This window comes from Pipistrellus kuhlii, unplaced genomic scaffold (genome assembly GCF_014108245.1).
Source record: "Pipistrellus kuhlii isolate mPipKuh1 unplaced genomic scaffold, mPipKuh1.p scaffold_m20_p_20, whole genome shotgun sequence".
NCBI lineage: Eukaryota > Metazoa > Chordata > Mammalia > Chiroptera > Vespertilionidae > Pipistrellus > Pipistrellus kuhlii.
In genome coordinates, this window is record NW_023425516.1 from 13,996,425 (window position 1) to 14,021,921 (window position 25,497).

Consider the following 25,497-nt stretch of genomic DNA (forward strand, 5'->3'; position numbering starts at 1 on the left):
TGTTTCTAGCTCTCTATCCCTCTCCCTTCCTCTCTGTGAGAAATCAATAAAATATATTTAAATATATATATATATTTATTTAAGAAATACAACTAAATAAATCAGAGGGCGTTTTACTGGCTGAAGGAGGAGGGCTGTGGAGGTACCGTGCCCCGCTGCTGCCCCTCTGGGCCTTGGCCTGCTCTCCCTGGCTTTTGGTTCAGGCGCAGGGATCCCTCTGTTCCTCAGTGGCCAGTGGCCAGGCAGAGCCTTTCAGCTGCGCCTGGGACGGCTTCCTCCAGACCCTTTCGGCTCCCCCCTTCTCACCTCTCACCCTTCCCGGCCACATAGCCCATGCTGCACCCCGTTTTACTTCCTTTAAATAAAGTATCCGAAATCACCCTGTGTGTTTATTTGATTTCCTGTCTCCCCACTTCCCAAAGGAGGGGGAATGGGGGAGGTCGTCTCTTTTCCACACTCCGCTGGACTCCAAGCACCCAGCACCCAGCACCCAGCACTCAGTCCATTAGTGCTGCCTCCCCTCTCCCAGTCCCCTGCTACTCTGCCCTATTTTTATTTCCTTTTTAATTTTTTTAAAAATATATTTTATTGATTTTTGTACAGAGAGGAAGGGAGAGAGATAGAGAGTTAGAAACATCGATGAGAGAGAGTCATCGATCAGCTGCCTCTTGCACACCCCCTACTGGGGATATGCCCGCAACCAAGGTACATGCCCTTGACCGGATTCGAACCTGGGACCTTTCAGTCCCCAAGCCGACGCTCTATCCATTGAGCTAAACCGGTTTAGGCTCCTTTTTAATTTTTAAAAATATATTTTTATTTATTTCAGAGAGGATGAAATGATGAGGGTCAATGATGAAATATTGTAGAATCAGTGACCAGCTGCCTCCTGCACGCCCCACACACTGGGGCTTGAGCCCACAGCCCTCCGCATGCGCCCTGATTGGGACCCTAACCGAGACCCCCTGGTTCATAGATCGAGGCTCAACCACTGAGCCACGCAGGCCGGGTTCTGCCCTATTTTTCTCCATAAAGTGTATTCCCTCCCAGCACATAGAATTGGCTCCTTCATTATACGGATCGCCGGAGTCCCGCCCTAGAATGTCCAGTTCGGAGGCCCTTTCCCTGCGTGGAGAAGGGCCTGGCTGTGCGGAGGGGCGGGGCCTGTGGCAGGTGGGCGGGCGGCCAGCTGTGGCCCCGCCCCCTCCAGAGGCCCCGCCTCCTGGAGGCCCCGCCCCACCTGTCAGCCGGCCCGGCCCGCCCCGCCCCGCTGGGCTCCGACCTTGCCGCCGCGCAGCCCGGCGGGCGGAGGCGGAGGCGGAGGAGCGGAGCTCGCTGGTGGAGCCGGCGCTGCCGGGGCCGGTCTCCCATGAGCGGCGCGGAGGCGCCCCACGATCCGAGCCCCTGCGCCCCCTCCTCACGGCTCACCTGGTGCCGGTTCAGGTAACGGGTGAGGGCGCGGCGCCGGGACCCCCGGCCTGGGTCCCCTCCAGGCCAAGGTACCAAGCGGGGCGCAGGCTGGGGGCGTCCGGGTCCCCCTTCCCCCGGGTGGAGTAGGCATCCTCCGGAGGGTCTCCCCGGCCGCCGCCCCGGTGCCCCGGCCGCTGGTCCGAGCCCCCCAGCCCGCAGCATCCTCTCCGCGCCCACCCGCAGGGTGAATGTTGCATTTTTTTAACCCCTCAGGCGCCACCAGCTCTTGGGAAATGGTGGGAACGCCTTTGGGAAGGATCCTGGGGTGTCTGTCCTCGCCCCAGGATGGGGCTGACTTGTCTTCTGAGGGCTCCCTGCCCCCCGCAGCGGGGCCTGCCCACACATCCTAAGCGCCAGGGGGTTCTCCTGAGTCTGCCCACCTTAGCCAGCCCCTTCCCTCAGTCTCCCCAGAGGGCCGTGGCCTCATGCACTCACCCTGGCCGTTAGGCCTGTAGGTTCCCGGTCCCCCGCCCCCTTATTCCTGGGGCTCTGTTAGAACTGGGTGCCCCGTCCCACTCCCAATCTTCATCCAGACAGCTTTAAGCTTGTCTGACAGGATTCCCTGCCCTCTGCCCACGGCCCCACCCCCTGGAGATAGGCTGGCGTCCATGCCCCTCGTCAGGAGGGACCAAAGCCAAGTGGCAAGAGGACGGTCGTAGGAGGGCCACGCCGGCTCCCGTTTGCCTCGCCAGAGCCGCGAGAGCGTGGGAGGCGGGGGCTCAGCGGCACTGGGAGCCGGGATGCAACCAGCATGGTGGACCCAGCTCCGTCCGTCCATCCATCCGTCCTGGCCGTGCGGCCGGAGACCCCCACGGTGACACCTGGGTCCCCTGAGCACCAACAGCCTTCCCGGCCCTGGGTGATGCCTGGCCGCGAGGGGGAGATGATCACCGGGTGAGGGACGGAGCTGGCCTTGGGCCACCAGGCCCTTTGGGGTCCTGTTCTTTTGGTCCCTGGGCGAGCCCCTCCCCCGCCCGCAGAGCCGGGAGTGGTGAGTTTCAGTCCTGCTCGGCCTGCTCTCCGCCTGTCACTTACCTTCCCCGCCTGTGCCCGTCTGTAAAATGGGGATGATAGTGAGGACTGCCGGCCAGCCTGCCCGCCCGCCTTAGGGTGGTGGTGAGGATTAAGGGAGATGCAAGGCATTCAGCATCACCCCCTAACGGGCAGCTGTTGTGAGTGTAATCATTATTATTATTATTATTAATTATCTCCCGGCTGGCTGTTCCAGGCTTTCCTTTTGCGCTGTGCTGATAGCTGGAGGCTCCCCGACCTCCATGTCTTCCTCTGGATAAAAGCCTTTGGGACCCCGTGGGAGAGGGTCCCTGGCTCTTCCAGTATTTGGGGTCAAGGCCAGTTGCCCCCCGTCGTCCTAGGCCAGGCCAGGCCCAGGGCAGTGTCTGTTCTGGCCTCTGGCCACTGCCTGGTGCTTGTCCCTCGGGCCACCCACACACACGATTTGCCCTCCAGCCTCCCCTGGCCGAGTCCCCCGGCTCAGGCAGGAGGAGAAGGGACATGCCTCCGGGCGGTCCTCATCCTCCCCTCCTCACCATCACGGTCGTGGTCATGGTCACGGTCACGGTCACGGCTCGTGGTCTGGTCCCCTCCCCCGTGCCGCTCAGTCACTCCTGTCCCCACTGAGGGCTGTAACCCGACCCCAGCTGGACGCGGCCCCATCTGAGCCGGACGAGGAAGACCGGGCACCTGGGACCCGGGGACCCTGGTGCTGTCACTGCTCTGCCGCCCGCGGGCTGGGTGACCCCAGACACGCCTCGCTGCCTCCCTGTATGGAGCTGTTTCTCCCTCCGTCAAACACATCCCGATAGTGCGTGATGCTGGGATGCAAATTTTTATTTGTGTCGGCGTAATCAACCGGGCCTCCCCAGTGGCTGTCTGATGGGGCTGACATCACCCACAGCAGAGGTGCAGGAAGGAAGTTCCCCAGTGGCTGAGGGGGCAGGGAAGTGGGGGCAGGGAGAGCCAGCAAGCCCACGAGCTAGTCTCTGGCAGATCTCCTCTCGGCCCCACTTCTGAACCCCAGAATCTTTCTGGGGGCTGAGGGACTCCCTGTGCCCCCAGGAGGGGAGCAGCAGGAACGTGGCTGCAGGGCCCTGGCAGCCGGCAATGGCTTGGCCGGGAGGCCTGTCGCCGAGGCCGCTCCAGGCCAACGGCATCCTCCCTGGGCTCCGGCTCCCTCACCCACTCCAGGGCCTCTGCATTGCAGCAGGCAGGAGCTGAACGGGCAGCCCCGCCAGGGCTGGGGGCGGGGCACGGGCCCCCGCCCCCACCCCTTTGATCCCGCTCTGCCCTGGCTTCCGTGGGAGGGGCAGCTGCTGACAAGGCCGCCGCCTTCCCTGGGACAGACTGGAGTCTGCGGGTGTGCTGGTGGGCAGGCAGGGCCCAGGCTCGGGGAACCAGCACGCCCCTGGGTCCTCTCGGCACCCCAGGCCCCTCCCCTGTCCCTGGGAGAGGGCATTTGGAAGGGTTAGGACTTTGGGAATCGACAGCCTGGGTTCGTTCGCCTCCAGCTCTGCCGCTTCTTAGCTGTGCGACCTGAGACAGGTCCCTCACCCTCTCTGGTCTCAGTTTTCTGTAAAATGGGGACCATAGAACCCACCTCTTAGGATTCTCGTGAGCATCCGGGCGTGCACTTCACTCAGGACGGTGCCAGGCACACACCGACTTCCGTGAGTGCCATCGTCATTGCTGTCATTGCGGTCGTCATGCCTGTCACCAGCGCCTGCTGGTGGTGCCCCCTCGTGTGTGCTCCGTTCCTCAGAGGAGCGCTCCCTGCAAGCACTTGCTGCGTCGACGAGCGTTCTGGCTCAGCGGTGCAGGGCCCACGTTGGGAGCCAGAGAGTTTCTGGGTTCAAATCCCAGCTCTGCAGCTCCCCAGCCGTGGGACCTCTCTGGGCCTCAGTTTCCCCACCTGCTAATGGGAGTGATGTCAGCCCACGTCTCACAAAGTCGTTGGGAGGATTAAGTGCGGGCGGCACAGGGGCCAAGTCAGCTGCTGGGACCCTCACGCGCAGGCCCGGGTCCTGGCGTGGGCCTCTATCGGCAGAGCGATACGGGGCATATGCTTTGGCCTTTCGGTGCCTCGGTTTACCCACCTGTAAATGGGGATGTGGAAGCACCGGCCCGGTGTTTCTGTCACTCTGGCCACCCCTCCTATTGCCCCACGCCTCACCCCTTTCCTTATCCCGTTTGGCAGACGGGCTAATAAAAACCCCAAGAGACAGGGACAGACCCAGGTCAAGAGGCAGCATTCAGAGGCTCGCCCCAGCCCTGCCCCTCTCCCACACTCACGCCTCCAGGCCCTCATCCCGCAGGGTCTCTGCAGCTCCCGGGGCCTCCGGGTCTGAGTCCTCTGGGGCTCACTGTCAGGGCTGCTTTAGACAAAGCAGACAACAAGCTCCAGGGCTTGGGGCTCGGGCCCAAGATTCTGGAAACTTCCGGGCACATGTCAAAGGCCCTGGGTTGCTCCCGGGCCTACAGCCACCCCCTCTTTGTGTAAAAAGATACAAGTTTATTTGGGGAGGAGAGAAGGGAACAGACATTTATTAAGCACCCACTGTATACGCTGATAACAACCAGCCGCATTTCTTATTATATGTTCCAGGCACTGGGCCCAGATATTCATGCTACCGTCTTACGAATGAGGAAACAGGTTCAGAGAAATGAGCGGCAATGACAGTTGTAGTCAAACAGCAGCCATTCGCTGTACTCTTTGCTCATCTCAACTTCATCCGCCACGTCCTAGGCCCCTGGCCCCTCACCTCTCTGACCCCTGGGGCCTCCTCGCCTCCTCCCTTAGCGCATTCGCACAGTCCTGCCTCGGGCCTCCGACCCTGTGTGCTCCGCCCGCACACGGTGCTTCTCCCCAGAGAGCCACCTGGCGGACTCCCTCGCCTCTTTCAGTCTTGCTCAAGCATTACCCTCACAGCTCAGCCCTCCCTGGCACCCTGTACAAACTCACCCGCAGCCCCTCGGCCCTCCACCCCCTACCCCACTTCCTCCCCGCAGCCTAGCATACTAAGTCATCTGCTTCCGCTGTCTATTACCTGTTTCAAGCACGAATGTGTCATCTCTACAAGAGCAGGGGTCTTGGTCGTTTATTTATTTTAAATGTATACTTTATTGACTTTTTACAGAGAGGAAGGGAGAGGGATAGAGAGCCAGAAACACTGGTGAGAGAGAAACATCGACCAGCTGCCTCCTGCACGCCCTCTACTGAGGATGTGCCCGCAACTAAGGTCCATCCATGCCCTTGACCGGAATCGAACCTAGAACCCTTCAGTCCGCAGGACAACGCCCTATCCATTGAGCCAAACCGGTCAGGGCTGTTATTTTTGTTCACTGTGAAATCCCCAACACAGAGAACAGGGTCTGGCCCACAGGGGGGGTGGGGGTGGGGCCTCAGGAACCAGTCCTTGAACAAACGGCATCTTCCCAACACCCCTTCTCTTGTTGTTTTACAGACGAGGAAACTGAGGCTCAGAGGGGCTTTGTGACCCGCTCAAAGCCACACAGCCAGGAGGCAGCCCGCCAACTGGAACCCCTCGCCCTCCTGCCCCCACGGGGCCGGCCTTGCCCGCAGATGGCTCTGCTGCCGCCGTGAGCTAGAGCCCGCCCCCGCCCCCCGCCCCCCGCCCGCCCGCCGCCCGCCCGCCCGCCGCCCGCCCGCCCGCCGGCCGGCAGGATGCAGCTGTGGAAGGCGGTGGCGGCGACGCTGGCCTTCATGGCGGCGGACATCGGCGTGACCACGGCCATCTACGTCCTCAGCCGCCCGGACCGCGGCCTCCTGGAGGACGTGCGCCACTTCAACGTCTTCGACTCGGTGCTGGACCTGTGGGCGGCCTGCCTGTACCGCAGCTGCCTGCTGCTGGGCGCCGCGCTCGGCGTGGCCAAGAACAGCGCGCTGGGGCCGCGGCGGCTGCGGGCCTCCTGGGTGGCCATCGCCCTGGTGTGCCTCCTCGTGGGCATCTACGCCGTGGTGAAGCTGCTGCTCTTCTCCGAGGTGCGCAAGCCCGTGCGGGACCCCTGGTTCTGGGCCCTCTTCGCGTGGACCTACGTCTCGCTCGCCGCCTCCTTCCTGCTGTGGCAGCTGCTGGCCGCCGTGCGGCCGGGCGCCAAGGCCCTGGAGCCCGGGGCGGGCGCCGAGGCGGAGGCCGAGGACCAGCCGGCGGCCCCCGAGCAGGCGTCCGGGGCCACGCTGCAGAAGCTGCTGTCCTACACCAAGCCCGACCTGGCCTTCCTCGTGGCGGCCTCCTTCTTCCTCATCATCGCGGCTCTGGGTGAGTGAGCGCGCCCCCTCGGGCCGGCAGGCACCCAGGAAACCGGCTTTTTTTTTCTTTTTCTTTCATATATTTTATTGACTTTTTACAGAGAGGAAGAGAGAGGGATAGAGAGCCAGAAACATCGGTGAGAGAGAATCATGAATCAGCTGCCTCCTGCACGCCCCCCACTGGGGATGTGCCCACAACCAAGGTACATGCCCTTGACCGGAATCGAACCCGGGACCCTTCAGTCCGCAGGCCGACGCTCTAGCCACTGAGCCAAACCGGTTTCGGCTGGAAACCGGTTCTGTAGGGTGGTGACGCCTCCTCTGTCCTCGTGAATGTTAGCATTTACTTCCATAGTCCAAATATCACACTGACCTGGGAAGGTAAACACAGGTGTGTTTCATTCCTCATTCTGCCTCTGGCGGACCCTGGGCCCCAGAGCTAACTATAGGAAAGTTCCGGAATCTTCCAAGGGGGCAGGAAAAACTTGGGTTCATTTCCCATATCTGCTCCAGTGTTTCCTTGTGCAGCCACAGACAGACAGGAACACCAACCCGGCATTCGCTCCATCTCTCACAATGTTTTGTGTCCTGATTTTTAAAAATTTTTTTATTTTTATTGATTTTTTTTACAGAGAGGGATAGAGTTAGAAACATCGATGAGAGAGAATCATGGATCAGCTGCCTCCTGCACACCTCCCACCGGGGATGTGCCAGCAACCAAAGTACATGCCCTTGGCCGGAATCGAACCTGGGACCCTTTAGTCCGCAGGCCGACGCTCTATCCACTGAGCCAAACCGGCTTCGGCTGTCCTGCTTTTTTCACTCAACAATATATTCTGGAATTTTCCAATCACTGCCTCGTTCTTTGATTCGGCTGCATAAAAGTCCACTGTGTGGTTACACCATCGATTATTTAGTTCCGTCTCCTGAGGTTGGACTCTTGGGCGGTTTTGAGTCTTCTTCTCTTGCAATAAGTAACCCTGTTCATACACATTTCCTATAGCCGTAGGTATAAATAGGATAAATTCCTGGAAGTGGGAGCTCTGAGTCCCAGCATTTTTTCGTAATGAGGCAGAATAGAAGAGAGGCCATTTGAGGCTGTTGCCTGCGGTAAGATGAAGCATTGTTTCGTGGAACTTTTGTTTCAGGTATGTGTGCCCGTGTGGTAGAACATGTATTTGCTGCTGTCGGTCCAAACGGCTCGAAAGCCACCCTCCAGGAAGGCCTGGGTGCTAGCCCAGTGTTTTTAGTTTTTATTTACTGATGAGATAGATAGATAGATACATTGATTTCTTGTTCCATTTATTTATCATTCATTGGCTGATTCGTGTATGTGCCCTGTCCAGGGACTGAACCCACAACTGTGGTGGATTGGGCTGATGCTCTAACCCAGTGGTCGGCAAACTCATTAGTCAACAGAGCCAAATATAAGCAGTACAACGATTGAAATTTCTTTTGAGAGCCAAATTTTTTTTAAACTTAAACTTCTCCTAACGCCGCTTCTTCAAAATAGGCTCGCCCAGGCCGTGGTACTTTGTGGAAGAGCCACACTCAAGGGGCCAAAGAGCCACATGTGGCTCTCCAGCCGCAGTTTGCCGACCACGGCTCTAACCTACTGAGCTACCCAGTCCTGTTCCTTCCCTGGCTTTGTGATTGTGGGCACGTTATCCCACGTCAGAGCCCCCTCCTTCTTCTTGTGTGGAGCAGGCATTCTCAGTGTCCCTGTTGCTCCATGTTGTAAAGCTGGAATGAAAACAGGAAAAGGTCGGGTTCAAAGCCCAGAGTGGCATGGTACGCGCTCAGGAATGTTGGCTGTGACGAGTCGTAACATGCTTAGCTCACGGGGACACAGTCTGGGAGCGGCCACAAGCCAGACTGTTCCCAAAGAGGGCAGGCAGACCCCGGAGGTGGCACGGTCCTGCAGGCCCCTTCCTCTTGCTCTCCCCCCTCCATCCTCTCAGTCCCAGCCCCTTAACCGCTGTGTGATCTCAGGCAAGTCACTTCACCTCTCTGTCTCAGACTCGTCGTCTGTAAAAGGGGGTAACGGGGCCACCACCCTGGAGCTTGTGAGGGTCAGGGAGTGAACAGGTTAAGGCACCTCGGACAGCTCCTGACACAGAGAAAGCTCTCAGTAAACATTAGCACCTGTGAGTATTGGGACCTCCCCCCCCCCCTCTCTCTCTCTATCTATCTATCTATATATATATATATATATATATATAATTGATTTTTTACACAGAGGAAGGGAGAGGGATAGAAATCTAGAAACATCTATGAGAGAGAAACATCGACCAGCTGCCTCCTGCACACCCCCTACCGGGGATGTGCCTGCAAACCAATGCACATGCCCTTGACCAGAATCGAACCCGGGACCCTTGAGTCCTCAGGCCGACTCTCTATCCACTGAGCCAAACCAGCTAAGGCCAAATTGACATTCTTAAAGATGAGTTTCATGGCAACCCAACTACATACACTTGGACAGGTGACTTAGTCTCTCTGAGCCTTGGTTTCCTCATCTGTAAAATGGGAAGAAGAATAGCACAGCTGCAGGATTATTGGGAGGCGTTTGAGACTCGAAAGAGACGAGGGAGCAGACGTGTGGGGAGCAGCCTGTCCGAAGGCCCTGAGGTAGGGAGGCCCTGGCTGTTACAGGGACAGCCAGAGGCCGGCGTGGCTGGGGCAGGGAGCGAGGGGGCCGCGGAGGACGAAGCCAGGGCAGGCACAGGGGCCGGAGGGGCCTTTGACGGTTCTCCCGGATGCGATGGCAGCCGTCGGACCGCTTTGAGCTGAGGGACGACAAGGTTTTATTTCGGTTTCACCAGCTCCGGCTGTCCACCGGGCGGAGGGGCTGATGGAGCGAGGGCGGAGCGGGGAGGACCGGCAGCTGCTGCTGAGGGGCCCAGGCTCGGTCGGCAGCCTGGACAGGCGGGGCAGGAGGGGCAGCAGAAGTGGTCGGATTCTGGAAACCTTCTGAAGGCAGAGCCGGGGGTTTGCTGACTGGAGAGTTCTGCCCGTGTGGTTCTTGTGCAGATTGGACGAGGGAGTTTGCTCAGCACGGCGCCCGCACCCGGTACGGGCTCCGTACGGTCATCACTGGCACTCCCCGGTGCTGGCTGGGCCAGCTGCTGCTGGAGCTGGCGGATGCCGCTTCTCCCTGGTGGGTGAGCTGCGGCCGAACTCCACAGCCGCTGCTGGAGACTCCATGGCGACTGCCACCTGTGGTCCCGGTGCCACCACCAGCAGAGGGCGCCAGAACCCCACAGAAGGCCCCCCGGTCCCGCCCAGGCCAGTCCCGTGGGGCTGCCAGGATTCACTCCCTGACCTTTGTGGAGCATGGTCAGACCAGGCCCGGCCTCTGGAGAGACCTGCCGTGCAGACAGGGGACCCAGCCTGGTCTGGCCACGCTCCACTCCCCGTCCATCACTCCCATAGCATGCGAGTGGGCATCTGAATTTGGGGGAGGGATGGACAAGGAAAGACACCCCTCGCCCCCCCCAAATTGGAAGCTGGTTTGGAATTGTGTCCTGGCCCTTCCTCTTATTCGCTGTGTGACTTCTGGCAAATCACCCAGCCCCTCTGAGTCTCCCATCCCAGCTCTGTGACGTCCCCACGTCCCACATCTACCCAGGGTAGATGACAAATGCGTGGGATATAATCAGGTACAGTTCCCAGCCAGGATGCCAGTTTCACTGAGGCTGTAGAATGCAGACGCTGAACCCCGCCAGCCAGAAAGCAGCCTGAGTGAGCGCCACCTCACGCCTCAGCTGTAAGGTGGGGTGACAGCGACCAACCTCAGAGGCTGTGTGGACGCCGAAACCGGTTTGGCTCAGTGGATAGAGCGTCGGCCTGCGGACTGAAGGGTCCCAGGTTCCATTCTGGTCAAGGGCCATGACCTTGGTTGCAGGCACATCCCCAGTGGAGGTGTGTAAGAGGCAGCTGATCGATGATTCTCTCTCATCGATGTTTCTAACTCTCTATTTCTCTCTCTTCCTCTCTGTAAAAAGTCAATAAAATATATTTAAAAAAAAAAAAAAGTCTGTGCGGAGGGAATGCAGTGCTGCCTGGGCCCCTTAGCCCCGTGGCTCTGTGGCCCCGGGGCTCGGTGGCCCCGTGGCTCGGTGGCCCCCGGCCTGGTGCCTGGTAGCTGTGATTAATCCTCATGCACTGGGTTAGGTTGCAGTTCCCGAGCCTCCTGTGGCTCCTCTCTGAAAAGGGGGGGCATTCGGCATGTATGGCCCCCCAGCCCCCAACCCCCCCAGGGAGCAGAGTTTGTGGGGGCTCAGGCGGGAGGGTGCGGGCTCCCTGCGCAGACGCCCCCTGAGCCCCGTCTCCCTCAGGAGAGACGTTCCTGCCCTACTACACCGGCCGCGCCATCGACGGCATCGTCATCCAGAAGAGCATGGAGCAGTTCAGCACGGCCATCGTGGTCATGTGCCTGCTGGCCCTCGGCAGGTACCCTCCCCCGGCCGCCCGGGCCACGAGCGCAGCGGGCAGAGGGCGGGCGGCTCCTGGGGGAAGGGGGAATGAGCCAGACGGGCCCCAGGAATGCTGCTGGTCACCATAGTAACCATGTCCATGTGGCTGAGCCACACCCTCCTCCGGGCTCCCCCGTCTGGTCCCCCAGGCCAGCCTGTGCGCCCTCGAGGGGTCCCACTGGCGAAGCCAGGTCCTTGCCCCAGTAAACCAGCCCCCTCTTCGCTCTCCCCCTGGGGACGGAGCCTGGGAGGGGGTCAGGGTTGGGCCGGGCCTGCCAGCAGCAGGGGGCGGCGGGCGGGGGGTGCCGGAAGGACGGCGTGCCATGTATAACATCTCTTATCTGCAATTAGCTCATTTGCCGCAGGTATTCGGGGCGGCATTTTTACCCTCATATTTGCCAGACTGAACATTCGCCTCCGGAACTGCCTCTTCCGCTCGCTAGTGTCTCAGGAGACGAGCTTCTTTGACGAGAACCGCACAGGTGGGCTGCCTGGGGGACCAGGGGAGCATGGGGAGGCTGGGGGGCCTGGGGGGCCTGGGGACCTGAGGGCCTGGGGGACCTGAGGGCCTGGGGGACCTGGGGGGCCTGAGGGCCTGGGGGACCAAGGGAGCATGGGGGGGCTGGGGGACCTGGGGATCTGAGGGGGCCTGGGGCCTGGGGGACCTGAGGGGCCTGGGGCCGGGGGCCGGGCTGTGCCTGGGGGGCCTGAGGACCTGGGGGGCCTGAGGACCTGGGGGACCTGGGGGCCTGGGGGGCCTGAGGACCTGGGGGGCCTGGGGGGCCTGAGGGCCTGGGGGGCCTGAGGACCTGGGGGACCTGGGGGCCTGGGGGGCCTGAGGACCTGGGGGACCTGGGGGCCTGGGGGACCTGGGGGGCCTGGGGCCTGGGGGACCTGGGGGCCTGGGGGGCCTGAGGGCCTGGGGGACCGGGAGGGCCTGAGGACCTGAGGGCCTGGGGGACCTGGGGGACCTGGGGGCCGGGGGGGCCTGGGGGCCTGGGGGGCCTGAGGGCCTGGGGGACCGGGGGGGCCTGGGGGACCTGAGGGCCTGGGGGGCCTGAGGGCCTGGGGGTCCTGGGGGCCTGGGGCCGGGGGCCTGGGGCCGGGGGCCGGGCTGTGCCTGGGGGGCTTGCCTCCTGCTGAGAAAGCAGACCGGCACGTTTGTGGTCTCGGCGATGCTGGCATTTCCCGCTGCCCAGTTCTGGTGGCATCGTCCCGGGAGGCGGGCTCAGGCCCGGGGGCCGGCCTGTTGGCTGAGGCTCTGGTGTAAGCTGTGGCCACTGTGGGACCCCGGCCAGGCCACCGAGGTCCCTGCAGCAGCCAAGGCCTGGCTTCCCACTGCCACCCAGGCCTGCGGCCGGCAGGGCCCAGATCCTTGGGGTGAGTGAGGGCGGGGTGGGGGGGGGTGAGCGAGGGGGGTGAGGGAGGGGGGGGTGAGCAGGGGGTGTGAGTGGGTGTGTGTGTGAGGGGGAATGTGAGCGAGGAGGGGTGAGTGAGGGGGGGTGAGCGAGGGAGGTGAGCGAGGGGGGGTGAACGAGGGAGGTGAGTGATGGGGTGAGTAAGGGGGGAGCGGGGGGGGGAGCAAGGTGGGGGTGAGTGAGGGGGGGTGAGTGAGGGGGGGAGTGAGGGGGTGGGTGAGGGGGGGTAAGTGAGGGGGGCTACGGGGCAGAGCAGTGCACCATCCGGCCCAGATCACTGTCTCTGAGACTGACCAGCCCACGTTCAAGACCTGGTTCCACCGCTCGCTAACGACCCCTGGGCCTCTGTATTCTCATCTCTAAAATGGGCACAATAGGAGTAGCCACCCCGTGGGGCTGTGCAGGCCTCCGCTCCTCCCTCTGCAGCCCGGCTGGTTATTCTCGTGTCTGAGGGGACCGGGAGGCACGGGTTTGACCGGCAGTGCCCGTGGCGCTGAGCAAGCGTCCTCCCCGGGTCTCAGTCCCTCCTCTGTGCTGAGGGTCTGACGCACAAAGTGCTGGTGGCAGGGGCTGGGCTCAGAGCAGAGTCGTCTTCCCGGCCCCCAGGCTCCCCGGTGCCTCCCCTCGGTGTCCCTGTCCCCCCTCCCCCCGATCCCCCCCCCCCCCCCCGCGCTGACTGCCCGTGTTGCAGGCGACCTCATCTCCCGCCTCACCTCGGACACCACCATGGTCAGCGACCTGGTCTCCCAGAACATCAACGTGTTCCTGCGGAACGCGGTCAAGATCACGGGCGTGGTGGTCTTCATGTTCAGCCTCTCGTGGCAGCTCTCCCTTGTCACCTTCATGGGCTTCCCCATCATCATGATGGTGTCCGACGTCTACGGCAAGTACTACAAGGTAGGCGGCCGCGGCGGCTCAGGGGTGCTTCACGGGCACCCACCACGCCCCAGGCACCCACCGCACCCACGGGCAGACACGGCCCGCCCCCGGGGGGGCGCCGAGGGTCCACGGCCGCCGTCATGATAGCACGTAGTGCGGTAACGGAGGGGGAGAGCTTGGGAGAACAGCGAAGGGAGGAGAGGGGCTGGGGGCGGCTGCAGCTTTAACTACCCTGTTTCCCCGAAAATAAGACATCCTCCTCCGAAAATAAGACCTAGCGCAACGTTGGGAGAAAAAAATTAATATGAGACACTGGCTTATTTCCGGGGAAAAGGGGTAGATCTTCCTGAGAAGGTGACATGTGAGTCCAAAAGTCAGCCGTCTCGCGCGGCCGCATGGCTCAGTGGTGAGCGTCGGCCTGTGAACCGGGAGGCCAGGGTTCGATTCCCGGTCAGCGCACAGGCCCGGGTGGCGGGCTCCATCCCCAGTGTGGGGCGGGCGGGAGGCAGCCGGTCAATGATGCTCTCTCATCACTGATGCTTCTATCTCTCTCTCCCCTTCTCCTTCGCTCTCGGCAATCAATGCCGGCCATCTGTGCAAAGGCCTGTGCAAAGGCCCGGGTGGGAGCGTGCCTCAGAGGAGCCTCAGGGAGGCTGGAGCCTGAGGGAGGGAGGGAGGGAGGGAGGGAAATGGGGGCAGGGAGAGGCTGGGCCAGACGCGGGGCTCTGTGAGAGCTCCAGTTCGCGCTGAGTGCAAAGGTCGCTCTGTGCTGCCTGGGTGGCGTGGTTCCGTGAGTGCGGCCCTTGCCCACGTGCAGGTATGGGCAGGCTGCTGTCCCTCCCCGCCGGCCCCTGGCACCGCCTCTGCCAGGAGGGTGGTTTTGGGGGCCAGGCTCCTGGCTCCGCCTCCTCTGCTTCCCACAGGGGTGGGTGCCCAGAGCCCTCAGGGACCCCGGCTGGGTTCAGCCGGCAGCACAGGGCCTTGCCCCAGGGGCCCAGGCCTGAGTGGGCGGGGTGCTCCTGAGCAGAGGGCTCTGACCCCAGGCAGCTCGCAGGAGCCCCTGGCATCTGTGACCCGAGGCCAGCTCCTCCAGGAGCCCCTTCCCCGGACCCACATCACCCAGGAGGGCCCTCGCGTCCGCCATTCTGGCTTGCGGGCCTCCCTGTTCCCCTCGCTGAGCAGAAAGAGTAAATACGCCCGTTGGCTGGAGCTGGAGCTGGAGCCAGCTGCTTCCTGAGCTCCCCACCCCGCCCTTCCTGCCTCCCGCCGGCCCCAGTCCCCAGGACAGGCCCGGAACCTGCCTCCCAGCGGCCGGCCTGTGCACACCTCCGGCCTCGCCCAGGCTCAGTCCTCGGAGCCGCAGGGCGCTCTGTCCGCGGCCTGCTCCCCGCCCCTGATGTGCTGAGTTCAGCCTCCGCGTCATCGCCCAAAGCCACACGCACCGCCCTCAGCCAGACGTGACGTGGGCACTGCCCTGCAGGCTCTGACCGCGGGGCTGACTCAGAGGTCACGCGACAGACCCGTGCCCGTCCCGCCTGGCGAAGCCCAAGCAGCCCCGCCCAGGGTCCCCTTCCAGGGCCTCCGCGGGCAGCAGCCCGGGGCCATGCACCGGGGACCGCGTCTCAGCCGTCTGTGCCCTCGGCACACGACACCGGTGGACGCCACCTGGAACTCGGCGGGCAGTTCTTACAATATATATATTTTATTGATTTTTCTATAGAGCGGAAGGGAGAGGGATAGAGAGTTAGAAACATCGATGAGAGCGAAACATCGACCAGCTGCCTCCTTCCTGCACTCCTTGTGGGACGTGCCCGCAACCAAGGTACATGCCCTTGACCGGAATCGAACCTGGGACCTTTCAGTGTGCAGGCCGACGCTCTATCCACTGAGCCAAACTGGCTAGGGCTCAGCTGGCAGTTCTGGCACCGCCGTGCCACCCTCAGGCTCTCACGTGACTCACTGTACGTTGATGATGTCGATGGCGTATTTAAAAAAATACTTATTTTTTATAGATTTCAGAGAGGAAGGGAGAGGGGGAGAGAGAAACAGAAACATAGAAGCACCAATGAGAGGAAAATCATTGATCGGCTGCCTCCTGCACGCCCCTCTACTGGGGAGCAAACCCGCAACCCGGACATGTGCCCTGACCTTGACCTCCTGGTTCCTGGCTCGATGCTCAGCCACCGAGCCCGCCCGCCGGCCGGGCCGCAGTCTGTTCTCCAGGTCCAAACAATCAGGCCGGAAGGAGGGGGGAGAGGGGCCTCAGTCCTACCCTTCTGTCCCGGGACGCCCTGCAGAGCGCTCCCCCCAACTAAGGGCAGAGGTTCCGGGCTCCGGCCGGCCGGTCGGTGGTGACAGTGTCCCGTGGGGCCTCCTCCCGCCCGTCCACAGAGGCTCTCCAAGGAGGTCCAGAACGCGCTGGCCCGCGCCAGCACCACGGCCGAGGAGACCATCAGCGCCATGAAGACCGTGCGCAGCTTCGCCAACGAGGAGGCGGAGGCCGAGGTGTACGCGCAGAAGCTGCAGCAGGTGTACAAGCTCAACCGGAAGGAGGCGGCCGCCTACACCTACTACGTCTGGGGCAGCGGGGTGCGTGCCCCGGGGCCCCTCGCTCGGCGCGTCAGCGGGGGCCCCCCCGCAGGGGTGGCGGGCCGTTTGCGGGAGACTTTCCCCTGGTCCCCGCTCGCTGCCTGTGCACGAGATGAAGGAGCACAGCCTCCGGGGGGTGTCCCCACGGAGATCTCGCCGCCCCTGCCCCGGGGTCCAGGGCCGAGCTCTCTCCTCAGCCGGGGAGCGCCCTGCCAAGGCCCGAGTCACCCCAAGGCCAGCCGGGGCCCGGCCCAAGCCCCTTTCTGGCGGACGGAGGCCACTGCTAGCCAGGCCCGGGAGAGGGCCCGGCTCACTTCCAGGGATGGGGTCGCAGCCCCCCTGGGCGACGGGGGGCACCTGGGGCCTGTCCTGTCTGCGGCCACATCCGGACGGCGGGCCCGTCGGGGGAACAGCTGGGCGAGAGAAGAGGAGGGTTTGGGGTTCGAGGGAAGGAGGAGCCAGGAAGGGAAGGGCCCGAAACTCTGGTCAGCCGAGCCTCCTCCCTCCTCCCCTCCCCGAGGCAGGGTGCCCGTGGGGCTGCACTGGGTGGTCAGGGCTGCTGTCTCCACTCCCCCCAACCCCAAGAGACCGCCCCAGGCGCTGGGCGGGGTGGGGGAGGGCTGGGGGTGGGGGTGAGGGTGCTGGGACGCAGCTCCTTCTCTGGGGAGCCTGTTGCGGGGGAGGAAACACAGACCCCGCTGCCCTGGGAGGCCTGGCTCGCTCCGCCCGCGCTCTGCCCGCCCGGTGAGGACGAGGACTGACGGCTCCCGCTCGCCGAGCTGAGGGCTGGGGTCCGGTGTGTGTGCCAGGAGCTCACAAAGAAAGCCCTGTTCTCCGCCGGGCCCGCGGCCAGCCCCCGCTGGGGACCTTTGCAGGGAAAACTTTATGGGAGGGAGGGGGGAGGGCGAGAGTGACCGGCGGGCACCTGGCCTGTGGGAGGGTGGGGCTCAGCGCAGGGGGAGTGCAGGGCACCCCTCCCCGCCCCCTGCAGCCGGGCGGGGAATGGGGCCCTGGGAAGGTGTGAGCCAAGCCCCATCCCCCTCCTGCCGGGACCAACGCTCCCCCGCCCCCCCCCCTCAGCTCACGCTGCTGGTGGTCCAGGTCAGCATCCTCTACTACGGCGGCCACCTCGTCATCTCGGGGCAGATGACCAGCGGCAACCTCATCTCCTTCATCATCTACGAGTTCGTCCTGGGGGACTGCTTGGAGGTGAGGGCCGGCTGGGCGGGGTGCGGGGGGAGGGGCTGTGTGGCCTGGGGGAAGTCCCTGGGCGCCTCTGTGCCTCCGTCTCCTCCTCAGCACAGAGGACGTAATGGCAGCATACCCAAAGCACCCCACAAACCGTCATCATTGTTTACGTGTGTGTGTGTGTGTGTGTGTGTGTGTGTGTGTACACACGGAGCGGCCGGACGATGATGGTCTCTGAACGCATAATCATCTGGCCACTCAGTGTATATCCTATGGAATAAGAGGCTAATATGCAAATTGTCCCCTCGACCAGGAGTTCGACCAGCAGAGAGGCCGGACAACTGCCCATGTCCCCTACCCCAGGCCGGGCTGGCCGGTCCCCAGCCAGCAGGACCCTCCCACAGGCCAGGTGCCCGCCTGTCACTCGCTTCTAATACACACACACACACACACACACACACACACACTGAGCAGCCAGATTATTATGCGTTCAGAGATCATAATCTGGCCACTGAGTGTGTGTGTGTGTGTGTGTGTGTGTGTGTGTACATATATACACACACATATATATATAGATATATATATTGATTTCAGAGAATAAGGGAGAGGGAGATAGAAACATCAAAATGAGAGAGAATCATTGATCGGCTGCCTCTGCATGCCCCACACTGGGGATCGAGCCCGCAACCTGGGCATGTGTCCTTGACTGGAATCGAACCCGAACCCTTCAGTCTGAAGGCTGATGCTCTGTGCACTGAGCCAAACCAGCCAGGGCTCAGTGTATATATTTAAAACATTTTTTTTTACCCAAGGAGATGTGTAGTATAAATTGACACCCCCTTTTTTAATTGAAGTTTTTCTGGCGCTGTGGCAGCTGAAGGAGGAAGGGTCCGTTCCCCGTCCGCCACATCCTGGCGGTTTGGTTCCTTCTCTGCCCCCCTCCCCTCCTCCGGGGCGGTCACCCCCGCGGGGTGGCGCGGAGGCTCCTCCCGTCCTCGTCCTCGTTTGTCCGCGTCATGAACTCGCAGGGGGGCCTCCCTCCGCCCCTCGGGGTGGGTGCTGCGTCCTCGCCCTCCTCCTGGCACCAGGGGCGGGCGGGCGGGGTGCCGGAGCGGTCCGCCGGACGGGACGTGTCTCCCTCCGCAGTCCGTGGGCTCCGTCTACAGCGGCCTGATGCAGGGCGTGGGGGCCGCCGAGAAGGTCTTCGAGTTCATCGACCGGCAGCCAACCATGGTGCACGACGGGAGCCTGGCCCCCGACCACGTGGAGGGCCGCGTGGACTTCGAGAACGTGACCTTCACCTACCGCACGCGGCCCCACACCAAAGTCCTGCAGGTGAGGGGGGCGGGGGGGGGGCGCGGCCTGCCCCGTGCACGGGGCCCCACACCAAAGTCCTGCAGGTGGGGGCGCAGCCTGCCCCGTGCACGGGGCCCCCCACCAAAGTCCTGCAGGTGAGGGGGGCGCAGCCTGCCCCGTCATCCTCTCCCGCACCCCGTCTCCCCGCCTCTCCCACAGGGGCCTCTGGGCCTCGGCCGCGCGGCCAGAGCACAAGAGGCAGAGTCCCGCCCCCCTGTGCTTTGGGCTCTTGTCTAAGGTGACCTTTTGGCGGGACAGTCCCGATTTTTAACCATTTGTCCCACGTCCTGCAGCGTTTTAAAAAAGTCCTCATTTTTGGAAAGAATCAGGACTTTTTTTTTTTTTAAATATATATATTATTGAATTTTTTTACAGCGAGGAAGAGAGAGGGATAGAGAGCTAGAAACGTCGATGAGAGAGAAACATCGACCAGCTGCCTCCTGCACACCCCCTGCCGGGGATGTGGCAGACCGAAGCTCTTTCCACTGAGCCAAACCGGTTTTGGCAGAATCGGGACTTTTTTAAAAAAAAAACGCCGCGGGACGCGGGGCAGATTGTTAAAAACCGGGACTGTCCCGCCAAAAGCGGGCGCCTAGTCACCTCACTCTAGGCAGGAAGGACTGAGCGTTCGCAGAAGGGTGGGGTGACGGGAGTCGTGCAGCGTAGCAGTCCAGGAGGGCTTCTCGGAGGAGGCGGCATTGGAAGGAGACGCAGGAGCCGGTCCAGGTTGCTCCCTGCAGAAAGAACGTTCCAGGCGGGGAGACGGCGTGGACGTGCCGCCGGGTCCTGGGGGGGAGAGCGTCCCGGGAGCCGCGGCGCCGGACCGCGGCGCGGGGGTGCGGGCGCCCGCAGGGGCCCACGCCCGCCTGCGTGTCCCGCAGGACGTCTCCTTCAGCCTGTGCCCGGGGAAGGTGACGGCGCTGGTGGGGCCCTCGGGCAGCGGGAAGAGCTCCTGCGTGCACATCCTGGAGAACTTCTACCCGCTGGAGGGCGGCCGCGTGCTGCTGGACGGGAAGCCCATCGGCGCCTACGACCACAAGTTCCTGCACCGCGTGGTAGGTGGCGGCCCCGCGGCCCCGCCGCCCTCCCGGGAGCAGAGGGGCGGCGGGTGCAGCCCGAGGGTAAGGTGCCCAGACGCCCCGCTTTTGGTGGGACAGTCCCGCTTTTTAACAATTTGCCCCGCGTCCCGCGGCGTTTTTAAAAAAAAAGTCCCGATTCTGCCAAAACCGGTTTGGCTCAGTGGATAGAGCGTCGGCCTGCGGACTGAAAGGTCCCGGGTTCGATTCCGGTCAAGGGCATGTACCTTGGTTGCGTGCGCATCCCCAGTAGGGAGTGTGCAAGAGGCAGCTGGTCGGTATTTCTCTCTCATCGACGTTTCTGGCTCTCTATCCCTCTCCCTTCCTCTCTGTAAGAAAAATCAACCAGGCCCGTGCAGAAGGCAGACTCCATGGTTGGGAAGGAAGTGAGGCAGCTGAGTGCAGAGCCAGAGCAGGTCCTGATCAGATTTCAGGCCCGAGACCCCTGGCACCAGCCAGCTGGCCGGGGCTGGCCAGGCTGCTGGTGACAGCTGGCTGCAAGGTCCCGGCTTCTCAGGCCCCCTCCCTCCCTCCTCCTCTTCCTCCTCTTTTGCAGATCTCCCTGGTGAGCCAGGAGCCGGTGCTGTTCGCCCGCTCCATCACGGAGAACATCTCCTACGGCCTGCCCACCGTGCCCTTCGAGATGGTGGTAGAGGCAGCGCAGAAGGCCAACGCCCACGGCTTCATCATGGAGCTGCAGGACGGCTACAACACAGGTGCCCCCCTGGGCGGGCTCCCCGGGCGTGACCCCTGAGCCACCCCGGGCCCCTGCCAGCTGTCTTTGTTATCGCAGGCGAGAGTCACGTCACATATGTGCCACCACTTTCTCTTTTTAAAAAAATATGTTTTTATTTATTTTAGAGAGGAAGGGAGAGGAAGAGAGGGATGGAATCGTCGGTGATAAGAGAGAATCGGCTGCCTCCTGCCCTGGGGATCAAGCCCAAAACCCAGGCTTGTGCCCTGAATGGGAATCGAACTCTGATCTCCTGGTTCATAGGACAACACTCCACCACTGAGGCATGCCAGCCGGGCATAGGGTTTTTTTTTGTTTGTTTGTTTTGTTTTTAATTCTGTATTGGTTTCTGGGTGTTCCTGGTATTCTTTAATGAGGTCAGTTGTAACTTCTCTTTCACTTCTGATTTTATTTATTTGCGCTCACTCTTTCTCTCTCTCTCTTTTTTTTTTTAATGAGTCTGTCTAAAGAGTTATCAATTTTGTTTATCTTCCAAGATCTACCTCTTAATGTCATTGACCTTGCCTGTTTCGTTGTTGTTTTTTTAAAATATATTTTATTGCCGAAACCGGTTTGGCTCAGTGGATGGAGCGTCAGCATGCAGACTGAGGGGTCCTGGGCTCGATTCCAGTCAAGGGCATGTACCTTGGTTGCGGGCACATCCCCAGTGGGGGGTGTGCAAAAGGCGGCTGATCGATGACTCTCTCTCATCGATGTTTCTAGCTCTCTATCCCTCTTTCTTCCTCTCTATAAAAAATCAATAAAATATATATTTTTAAAATAAATAAATAAAATATATTTCATTGATTTTTTACAGAGAGGAAGGGAGAGGGATAGAGAGTTAGAAACATCGATGAAAGAAAAACATCAATCAGCCGCCTCCTGCACACCTCCCACTGGGGATGTGCCTGCAACCAAGGTACATGCCCTTGTCCGGAATCGAACCCGGGACCCTTCAGTCCACAGGCCGACTCTCTATCCACTGAGCCAAACCGGTTTCAGCTGTTGTTATTTTTATAAGTCTCCATTTCGTTTACTTCCACTCTGATCTTTATTATTTCCTTCTTCCTACTTCCTTGGAATTTTGTGTTCTTTTTTTTTAAACGGCTGCATAGTATTCCAGCATGAGTTTTATAATATTTTACTTATTACATAATTTATTCCATTTCCTATTGGTGGACACCTGCGTAGGTTTTCTGGTCCTTGTGGGCTTTTTGCAATAATGTGCCATGGGTCACACACAGCCTGTGCCTGTGCGCCTGCACCTGCGCCCTGGGCCTGGGCCCCGCTGACCGGAGGGCGGTGCACTGTGGCTGGGCCTCACAGGCCCGCTCAGGAGCAGCTGACAGACAGAGATGTGCGCCCTGCGGCCATTATTGGAGCGATGGGGGGTCCCCCAGGGAGATGGGGGGGTGTCTGTTTCTGCACGGCCACACCAGCACAGTGGACTTGCAAACATTTGGGTTTTTGCCAAATGGATGGGTGAAAATTGTTATCTTGGTGCCATTTGCATGCCATCGGAATTTGCATGCCTCTCAAAGGAGGGAGAGCACCCTTTTGTGTGTTTGTGTTTGTTTATTTTGTTTTTGTTTTGGCTTTTTGTTAATCTTCACTCACCCAAGGATATTTTTCCATTGATTTTTTAGAGAGAGTGGGCGCGGGGAGAGAGAGAGAGAGAGAGAGAGAGAAGCATTAATGTGAGAGAAGCACATTGATCAGTTGCCTCGTGCAGGAGCCCCGACCAGGGCCAGGGCCAGGGAGGAGCCTGTAACCCAAGGCGCGTGCCCTTGACTGGAATCGAACCCAGGACCCTTTGGTCCACAGGCCGACGCTCTATCCACTGAGCCGCACCGGCGAGGGCCCTTTTGTGAGCGTGAGCGGCTGGGACCCAGCCTGCGGCCCCCGGAGAGTGTGGTCCCGGCGCAGGGGGAGGGAGGCCGGCCTTCCTGCTCCCGCGGCTGCCGGCCTCACCCCGCCCCGTCCCCGCGCCCCTCCTCGCAGAGACCGGGGAGAAGGGCGCCCAGCTGTCCGGGGGCCAGAAGCAGCGCGTGGCCATGGCCCGGGCCCTGGTGCGGAAGCCGCCCGTGCTCATCCTGGACGAGGCCACCAGCGCGCTGGACGCCGAGAGCGAGTTCCTGGTGAGCTGTGGGGGGGCGGGGGGCGGGGGTGGGGGTGAGGGCGGGGGGCGGGGGGCAAGGGTGGGGGACGGGGGGTGGGGGTGGGGGGGTAAGGGTGGGGGACGGGGGAGGGGGTGGGGGCAGGGGTGGTAGGAGGAAGGAGAGGGAGGGGGAGGAGGGGGGAGGGGAGGGGGGAGGAGGGGGGAGGGGGAGGGAGCGGGAGGAGGCTGGAGGAGGGGGAGGGGGAAGAGGGGGGAGAAGGGAGGAGGAGGAGGGAGGAGGCGGTGCTGGGTGGCCGCCCGCCTGCCCGCCAGCAGCCCTGTCCCCGCAGATCCAGCGCGCCATCCACGGCGCCCTGCAGCAGCACACGGTGCTCATCATCGCGCACCGGCTGAGCACGGTGGAGCGGGCACACCTCATCGTGGTGCTGGACAAGGGCCGTGTGGTGCAGCAGGGCACCCACCAGCAGCTGCTGGCCCAGGGCGGCCTCTACGCCAAGCTGGTGCAGCGCCAGATGCTGGGGCTGGAGCCCGCCCTGGACCGCGCGGCCGGCCACAGCGAGGCCTGACCGCCCGCCCGATGCCCGCCCGGCAGAGGTGCCCGCGGAGGGCAGGCCTTGGAGCCCAGGCCCCGGACCCGGAGGGCGGCCGGCCACACCCATGTCACTGCTTCCTGCTTCTCGCCTGGCCCCCGTGGCCCCTGTGGCCCTGTGGCCCTCGTGGCCCCCGCCCCCGCCAGCCCGCGGGTCTCTCCACCTGGTCTCCGAGGCGAAGGCACGGCACCTCGTCACACCAGGATCTCACCGGGCCGGCACCGCTCGGCTGGACGGTCCCCGGTCAACCCCCAGGTTTAAAAAAAAGTTTCTCATGGGGCGTCGTGGTGGGCAAGGTCACTGAGATGTTCTAGAAGCTTCTGAGCCATGGAATGAGTGACCCTCCTCGGAGCCTGGGGCCGGTCAGGGGGGAGCTAGGCCTCTGCCCGTTGTCCCCGTCCCTCCCTCTCCCCAGCTTTGTGAGTCGGCCCAGGGTGGGTGGGAGGATGCCCGCCGCCTGCCCAGTCCTGCCGGCCTCACTGTGAACCACTGCGAACCTTAACTGGGGGAGGGAGGGGCTGGCTGGGCCCGGCGGAGCCTCGGGTGACCCCGGCCCAGCACCCGGCGTCAGCCCCACCCCCACTCCCCCCACTGGCCGCCCCTCCTGCCCCCCCCGCTCCCCCCCCCCCGCCCCCCGCCCCCGGGCCCCTTGCTGTCTGGGAGGCCCGTTCTCTGCCCTGATCGGTGGATGGGACGGTGGCAGAGTTCAGGGTCTGGCTTTGCAGGGAGGTTGCAGAATGTTGGGAGAACCCAGTCAATAAAGTGTACTACCTCTGACCTCTGGCCCCTGACCCCTGACCTCTTCCTGGGGCATCTGCCCCATTTCCTGGCTAAGTCTGTCCATCAGACCAGCTCTCCTCCGGGCCCTGCCTGGGGAAGTTGTGGCGAGACTATGGGGGTCCCCCCCACAGTGTCTGAGGGCCCCCAGGGCCTCCGTGCTGACATTCAGTCCCTGTCTGTCTCCCCAGTGTCTGAGGGCCCCCCAGACCTCCGTGCTGACATTCAGTCCCTGTCTGTCTCCCCAGTGTCTGAGCGCCCCCCAGACCTCCGTGCTGACATTCAGGTCCCTGTCTGTCTCCCCAGTGTCTGAGGGCCCCCCAGACCTCCGTGCTGACATTCAGGTCCCTGTCTGTCTCCCCAGTGTCTGAGCGCCCCCGGGACCTCCGTGCTGACATTCGGTCCCTGTCTGTCTCCCCAGTGTCTGAGGGCCCCCCAGACCTCCGTGCTGACATTCAGGTCCCTGTCTGTCTCCCCAGTGTCTGAGGGCCCCCCAGACCTCCGTGCTGACATTCGGTCCCTGTCTGTCTCCCCAGTGTCTGAGGGCCCCCCAGACCTCCGTGCTGACATTCAGTCCCTGTCTGTCTCCCCAGTGTCTGAGGGCCCCCGGGGCCTCCGTGCTGACATTCAGTCCCTGTCTGTCTCCCCAGTGTCTGAGGGCCCCCGGGGCCTCCGTGCTGACATTCAGTCCCTGTCTGTCTCCCCAGTGTCTGAGGGCCCCCGGGACCTCCGTGCTGACATTCGGTCCCTGTCTGTGTCCCCAGTGTCTGAGGGCCCCCGGGACCTCCGTGCTGACACTCAGGTCCCTGTCTGTGTCCCCGGGGCTGTGCTGGGAAATGGAGGCCCGTCTCCTCCGAGTCCCCGAGGCTCCCCAGCCTCCCCCGGAGGCCGAGGCCTGGCCGCTGCCGCCTGCCCTTTCCCGTCGGGGCCAGGCCCCGGAGCTGCGGGACGGTCCCCCCGCGCAGGACGGCGGTCAGTCCCTTTGCCCCCGGCTGCAAACCCTCCCCCGCCTACACCTCCCGGCGCCGGGCCCCGCTCCCTCTGGCCTCCGCGCTGTCCTCGCTGCTCTGCCCCAGCCACGCCGGCCTCTTCCTTCTGGTCCTCGAGCAAACCTCGCTCCTTCTCGCCTCTGAGCCTCCACACTGGCTGTTCCTTCTGCCCAACACACTGCTCCTTCCCCTCAGTGCCCAGCGGGTCCCTCCTCCCTCCTCGCTCAGCTCACATGTCCCCCCTTCCCCCCGCAACAAGCCCCGAAGGTGGGGTTTCCCGCCCCCTGACCTGTCGTCCTCACAGCCCCTGCCACCCCTTGACGTTTTCCCCGTCCTGTCCGCCATGTTCCAGGCACAGGTCTACCCGGTTTGCGTGAACTCTATCATCACGTAACCCTCCTAAGGCCCCCAAGAGGCACAGACACCATCACGCCCACTTCACAGATGAGGAAACGGAGGCAGAGAGGGTTAGCGGCCTCCCAGCTGGGAAGGGCTAACACCAGGCCTCACACCCAGGAAGCGTGTGTGTGTGTGCGTGTGTGTGTGTGTGTGTG

The 25,497-nt window shown here is 62.4% G+C and overlaps 1 protein-coding gene across 4 annotated transcripts; it reads left to right on the forward strand.

The window, feature by feature from the left end:
* Positions 1-1,288: 1,288 nt before the first annotated feature.
* On the forward strand, positions 1,289-23,954 carry ABCB9 (ATP binding cassette subfamily B member 9). Of its 4 annotated transcripts, none has more exons than XM_045585552.1 (12): positions 1,290-1,443; positions 5,949-6,764; positions 11,092-11,206; positions 11,581-11,711; positions 13,339-13,530; positions 15,918-16,115; positions 17,196-17,324; positions 18,450-18,638; positions 19,541-19,714; positions 20,292-20,451; positions 22,470-22,606; positions 22,917-23,954. In XM_045585552.1, the coding sequence occupies exons 2-12, from the start codon at positions 6,170-6,172 to the stop codon at positions 23,489-23,491; spliced, it is 2,595 nt and encodes an 864-aa protein (XP_045441508.1). In that variant the 5' UTR covers positions 1,290-1,443; positions 5,949-6,169; the 3' UTR covers positions 23,492-23,954. The 4 variants fall into 4 exon arrangements, with proteins under 4 accessions (XP_036305288.1, XP_045441508.1, XP_045441509.1 ...); XM_045585553.1 differs by having other exon boundaries at positions 11,632-11,711; XM_036449395.2 differs by lacking the exon at positions 20,292-20,451 and having other exon boundaries at positions 1,289-1,443; positions 13,339-13,544; positions 22,917-23,058.
* Positions 23,955-25,497: the final 1,543 nt, after the last annotated feature.